The 6,458-nt window shown below is 58.6% G+C and overlaps 1 protein-coding gene across 1 annotated transcript; it reads right to left on the bottom strand.

Annotated features, from left to right (window-relative positions):
* Positions 1-1,634: 1,634 nt before the first annotated feature.
* Positions 1,635-5,430, bottom strand: LOC140410320 (uncharacterized). The gene is made up of 2 exons (XM_072498314.1): positions 4,749-5,430; positions 1,635-4,392 (listed from the first exon to the last, which is right to left on the bottom strand). Exons 1-2 carry the CDS (start codon positions 4,768-4,770, stop codon positions 2,096-2,098), a joined length of 2,319 nt encoding a protein of 772 aa, XP_072354415.1. The 5' UTR covers positions 4,771-5,430; the 3' UTR covers positions 1,635-2,095.
* Between the last annotated feature and the right edge of the window lie 1,028 nt (positions 5,431-6,458).

A 6,458-nucleotide genomic window follows, 5' to 3' on the forward strand; every position in this document is an offset into this window, starting at 1 on the left:
CTGTCTGCTTCATCCGATGCCAGTGCTTACGTAGTTACATTGTGTACTTTGTGTTGCCCTATTATGTATTTTCTTTTATTCCCTTTTCTTCCCATGTATTTAATGATCTGTTCAGCTGCTCGCAGAAAAATACTTTTCACTGTACCTCGGTACACGTGACAATAAACAAATCCAATCCAATCCAAGTGGCGCCCCAGGCAATTCTCCCAAACGGCACGGCATCGGAGAATCGCGCCCAGAGTATTTGAGAGACTGCGTACGTGAGTGTGTGTGCGTGAGAGTGTGTCAGTGCAAGATGTGGGCAAGTGGGTGTATGTGTGAGAGTGTGTGTGCATGAGAGTGTATGTGTGGGGCTCTGTGAGCGTACGTGTGTGAGACTGAGAGTGTGCATCAGGATGAATGTGTCAGACTGAGTGAAAGTGTGTGCGAGAGGGTGTGTGAGAAAGTGTGTGAAAATGTATATGTGAGATATGTGACAGTGAGTGTGAGATAGTGTGTATGTGTGCGAGTGTGTGTATATGTGTGTGTGAGTGTGTGTGTGTGTGAGTGTGTGCATCTGTGAGTGAGTGTGAGTCAGAGTGTATGTGAGTGAATGTGAGTGTGTGTAAGTGCATGTGTGTGAGTGTGAAGGAGTGTGAGTGTGTGTGTGTGTCTGTGAGCGTGTGTGTGAGTGCTAGTGTATATGTGAGTGAGTGTGTGTCTATGAGTGAATGTGTGAGAGTGTGTGTGTGAGTACGAGTGAGTGTAAGAATGTGTGAGTGTGAGAGTGAGTGAATGTTTGTGTGTGTGTGTTTGTGAGTATGCGTGAGTGAGTGTGTGCGGGAGTGTGTGACTATGAATGAGGTGAGTGTGCATGAGTGAGTGTGAGCCTGTCTGTGCGTGGGTGTGAATGTGTGTATGAGTGCATGCATGAGTGTGTGTCTGTGAGTGTTGGTGTGAGTGAGTCTGTGAGTGAGTGTGAGTATGTGTGTGTGTGAGAGTGTGTGTGTGAGTGAGTGTATGCGTAAGTGAGTGAATGGGAGTGAGTGTGTGAGTACGTGTGTGAGTGTATGCGTGAGCGAGTGTGTGTGCGAGTGGGAATGAGTGTGAGCATATGTGTGCAAGGGTGTATGTGTGAATGTGTATGCATGAGTGTGTGTGTGTGTGAATCAGTGTGTGTGTGAGGTGACTGTGTGTGTGAGTGAGTGTGCGTGTGTATGAGTGAGTGTGTGTGTGACTGAAGGTCAGTGTGCGAGTGTGAGTGCGTGTGCATGAGTGTGTGAGTGAGTGAGTGTGTGTGTGCAAATGTGAATGAGTGTGTGTGAATCAGTGTGTGTGTGAGAAGGTGAGTGTGTGTGTGAGTGTGCCTGTGTATATGAGTGAGTGTGTGTGTGACTTAAGGAGAGTCAGTGTGCGAGTGTGAGTGTGTGTGCATGAGTGTGTGAGAGTGAGTGTGTGTGAGTGAGTGAGTGTGTGTGTGCAAATGTGAATGAATGTGTGAGTGAGTGTGAATGAATGTGAGTGTGTGAGTGAGTGCGAGTGAGTGTGTGTTCCAGTCTATCAGTGCTGGTTGAGTAGCACACTTGTCCGTGCCTCTCACCAATCCGTACCTACTGCTCACGCCTGAAGTCTTGTCCACACCAATGACTCGTGAGTGCCTACATCACAATTTTCATTTTATTTTTACATCGGAACAGAAAACGGAATCGACATTTGGTAAACCTTTCGAATGATGTGCCGGATCCGCCAACCTGCCATTATCCTGGGATCTTCCGGTGCGGGCGATGGGAGCTCCGCGCCACACCCATGGCAGGGTGTCCGGGGTGCTGCTGGAGGGGGGGGTTAGTGAAACAGTGTAAATCCCGCACCGCCCAAGCACGCACTCCTGGGCTGCCTTCATTGTTCACAGTCACAGAGTCTCTTACTCCTGAGGATTTCCACTCCTCCTCAAAACAGGTCCTGGCTGGGTCGCCAGTTGCGGTGAATTTCTCTGAGTGGCACGGGGATCCAGAGGGTACAGGGGGATGGTGGGGAAGCTCAGGGATTTCTGCCCACCCCCCTCCCCTCCGCCCCCCCCCCACCCCCCCCCTGCTGCCCTCCCACCAGGCCCTGAAGCTTATTGACTGGTGTTGCTGCTGTCTGCCCAGGTGGATGGGTGCGTGAGTCCCCCTTGGTCACACAGCTCGCCGATGGCCGTCCCCTCCAGCCCCTGCCAGCCGCCCTGGAGGCAGAACTCGAAGCTCAGGGGAGCCGGCGCCAGCCCGAAACCCCCGATGTCGAAGCAGGCCAAGCGGCCCTTGCAGAGGGGGCAGCGGTGAGGCTCCTGCTCACCTCCGCCGGGCCCCCCTCCGCCGGACCCGGGCCCCGCCGGCGGGGGCGCCATGAAGAGCTGCTTGCAGAGGGCGCACTCCAGCGCCCGCTCGCCCTCGTGCTCGGGCTGGTGAGCCACCAGCTCCGCCCAGGAGGCGAAGCCCCGCTTGCACATGCCGCACTCGAAGAGCGGGCGGGGGGAGGGCATGGGCTGGGGGGGCGAAGGGAGGTGGGCTCCCCCCTCGGCGCTGGTGGGCAGCAGCCCAGGCGCCACGGAGACCATCTGTTGGGGGGCGGTGGTCGGCGCCCGGGCGTGCACGTTGCGGTGCTTGCTGAGCCCTCCCGAGGTGTGGAAGCGTCGTTGGCAAACGCCACACTCGAAGGCGGGCTCGCCTGCATGCGCCCGCTCATGAGCGCGCAGCCGGGCAGCACTGGGGCACCGCTGCGGGCACAGCCGGCACTGGTAGGAGGCGGATGGGTCGCGGGGGATGTGCGTCAGGCGGTGCTTGGCCAGGACGCTGGCGGTATAGAAGCCCTTGGGGCACACCTGGCACCGGAAGGGCTTCTCCCCCGAGTGCGTCCGCCCGTGGACCCCCAGCTCGCTGGAGGTGTAGTAGCGCTTGGGGCACAGCTGGCAGGCAAAGGGCTTGATGCCGGTGTGGGTGCGCTGGTGCTTGGCCAGGTCGCTGGAGCGGTAGAAGGCCTTGGGGCAGGTGGAGCAGCGGAAGGGCCTCTCACCCGTGTGGGTGCGCCCGTGGATCCGCAGCTCGCTGGAGGTGTAGAAGCGCTTCTCGCAGACGGGGCAGCCGTGCGGCTTCTCGCCCGTGTGGAACCGCCCGTGGATCTTCAGCTCGCTGCCCGTGTAGAAGCGCTTCTCGCAGACGGGGCAGCCGTGCGGCTTCTCGCCCGTGTGGGTGCGCTGATGCTTGACCAGGTCGCCGGAGCGGTAGAAGGCCCGCCCGCAGGTGGAGCAGCGGAACGGCCGCACCCCGCTGTGCGTCTGCTGGTGCCGCCGCAGGTCGCCCGAGGTGTAGAAGCTCTTGCCGCACTGCGGGCACCCGAAGGGGCGTTCGCCGCTGTGGAAGCGCCGGTGCCGGGTCAGGTTGCTGGACGAGTGGAAGCGCTTGGCACACAGCGAGCACTGGAAGGGCTTCTCGCCGGAGTGGATGCGCTGGTGCTCGAGCAGGTGGCCCAAGCGCCCGAAGCGCTTGCCGCACGAGGGGCAGGCATGGGGCCTCTCGCCCGTGTGCCACTGCTGGTGGACGCGCAGCTCGCTGGAGGTGTAGAAGCGCTTGGGACAGAGCTGGCAGGGGAAGGGGCGCCGGCCCGTGTGGAAGCGCTGGTGGGCACTGAGCTCTGGGTAGCTGGGGTAGCAGCGGCCGCAGACGGCGCACTCGAAGGGCCGGTGGGTGGCATGCCGGGGGCGGTGCAGCGCCAGGTGGCTGAGGGTGGCGAAGGTCTTGCCGCAGGCGAAGCACTCGAAGGGCCGCTCGCCGGTGTGCGTGCGCAGGTGGCGCTGGAGGTGTGACGGGCAGGCAAACCCCTTCCCACACTCGGGGCAGGGGAAGCGGTTGGGCCGTGACTGGCGAGGGGGATAGGGCAGGGTGGCATCCTGCCCGCTCTCGGGGGGCCCGGGCAGAGGCTGCACCGCTCCCCCGGCTGTCACACCCTCCCCGGGGAGAGCCTCAGCGAGGGGGCCTTGGGCCTTCGAGGGAGCCTCCTCCGCCTCCTCGGTTTTGGGGGTCACAACAGTGCGTGGAGGGTCACCCACCCCCTCTCCCTCCTCCTCAACCTTCGGGGGCCCCGGGGGCTGCAGAAAGACACCTCCCCCCTCTTCTCGCTCTTCGATCTTGGGGGTCATCAGGGGCTCGGGAAAGGTGACCTCCTCCTCCACCCCCTCCCCCTCTAGATCCTCAACCCTGGGTGACTCCTGGGCAGTTTCAGGGGGCCCTTGGAGACAACCTGCCCCCACACCCTCACGTATCTCTGGCATAGAGGGGACGTCTCCCAACTCTTCCTCCTCCTCTTCCTCAATTTCGGGGGTCTCCAGGAGGGGCGGGGAAGGGCTCCTGGAAGGTGATGAGGGTCCCATAGGTGCCATAGCTGCAAAGACAGGAAGAGACAGAGAGAAAGAGGGTTGGTTAGAAGGGGAATGATGGGGATGGGAATTGGCAAGGTTTAAACACTCACAGCAGTATCCCACTGGCACGTTAAACTCTTCCCGCTTGAGCATCCCTCTCCTCTGCTCCCCTCCCCACTCCTCCACTACCCCTCCTCTCTTTCTCCCTTCACCCTCCACCCCTCCCCTCCTCTCCTCCCCATCCTTTCTCCTCCCCCTCCCCTCTCTTCTCCCCTCCTCTTCTCCTCTCCCCTCCCCTGTTCCTCCTCCCCCCTCCTTCCCTCTCCTCCCTCTCTCTCTCTCCTCCCCTCCCCCTTTTCCGCTCCTCCTGTTAACTCACCAGTTAATGTCTCTGTCTCCATGTCTGGGTTGAGGCGAGTGAGGGTCTAATCTCCCTCTCTCCCAGGTCCTGTGAGCCGCTGAAGGGGGGGTGGGTGGTTTCTACAGTCTTCCGTCCAGATTCCCTCAGCCTCTGTCGGTGTGTCTGTCTCTCTCTCTATTCCGCTGGATGCACAAGAGAGCTGCGGTGTAATGCAGCAGATAGCAGTGAGGGCTATGGCTGCCCCCCACCCCCCCTCCACCGCTCTCTCTATCTTGACTCCTTGGTGATCTCTTGCTGTTTTCCTGTTATCGCAGAAGGGACAAATCTGCAGCGTTCTCCTCTCTCTCCGCCTGCGTCTCTCTCGCTCTCTCTCGCTCTGTTTTCTGATGTCTCTCTCTCTCTCTCGGTCTCTCTTTCTCTCTCAGATCATCAACCCGTTCCTGGCCTCTCTGTTTCCACACCAGCCCTGCCAGAGAGAGGAAGCTTTGCTCCGTTGACCAGGGCTCAAATCATTCTCTCTCTCTCTCTCTCTTTCACTCGTTCTCTTGATCCTCCCGTTCGAAGGGGGAGAACCAGACAGTCGGAGAGGAGTTGGGCTGGCTGTTCGGGCTGGCCGCTCCGGGAGAGGGCCGCTTCCCATTCGGAGTGGTCTCACTCACTGAGAGAGAGAGAGTCTTCCTGGCAAGGGCCCATCCCCCGCCACTGACTCCCCCCCCCCCCCCCCCCCCCCCCACTCACCGCCAGCAGCAGCACCCCACCCCCACACACACACACACTCTCTCTCTCTCGCTCCCTCACTCTTGTTCGCTCTCTCTCGGCTCCATTAGCAGGGCCTGGAGTCAATGGGGAGACTGCTATGACTCGCAGCATTCTGGGAAGCAATGCAGACAGCCACTCTGTGAGAGAGAGTGCGAGACAGAGAGAGAAATGCAGAGAGAAAGTGACAGAGAGAGAGAGAGACACACTGCCACACAGTCACTCCGAAGCACACTCACACAGGCACGCTCAAGCAGACACGCACACACTCACTCGCAGACATTCACTCTCACACACACAAACACTTACTCAGACACACGCTCTCAACAAACATTCACTCTCACAGGCACACACACTCTCAACAAACATTCACTCACAACCAGCACACATACACTCACATTCAGTTGCACTCACTCACACAAACACACACTTACAGACACACACTCACTCCCAAACATTCACTCCACACTTACACACACCAATACACACACACTCACATACACACATACGCACACAGACAGACACACGTGCATTAAAAGTCACACACACACACTCATACACACATTCACAAAGACGTACACACCCACATAAACATGCTCACACACACGTATTCACATGCACTCAGAAAGACTCTTAACACACCCACACAGACACACCTACCCGCACTCGCCCACACTATACTCACTCACCGACACACATACACGCACTCACACGTACTCACAGAAACACAATCTCCCAGGCAGACACACTCACATGTTCACAACTGAATGCACACATGTACACATCCATGCACCACACAGACAGACAGAGAGGGAGAGACAGTGTGACATAGACAAGGACACAGACCATGCTGGTAGAGGTTATCGAGTGGCACAATCCAGACCAGGCACCTCTCAGAGAGCTCCATCTTTCATTACCACATGCTGATATCAGAGTGGGGGCTGGAGCAGTCCAGTTAGCCCTTCACGCCTG

The sequence above is a fragment of the Scyliorhinus torazame genome, chromosome 4 (assembly GCF_047496885.1).
Source record: "Scyliorhinus torazame isolate Kashiwa2021f chromosome 4, sScyTor2.1, whole genome shotgun sequence".
NCBI classification, from domain to species: domain Eukaryota; kingdom Metazoa; phylum Chordata; class Chondrichthyes; order Carcharhiniformes; family Scyliorhinidae; genus Scyliorhinus; species Scyliorhinus torazame.

What these genes read in the sequence shown, in the direction of transcription:
- LOC140410320 (XM_072498314.1), bottom strand. Translation starts at nt 4,770, where the DNA reads ATGGAGACAGAGACATTAACTG. An exon ending in GGAGACAGAGACATTAACTG is followed by an intron (nt 4,393 to 4,748) that starts GTGAGTTAACAG and finishes CTGTCTTTGCAG; the next exon opens with CTATGGCACCTATGGGACCC.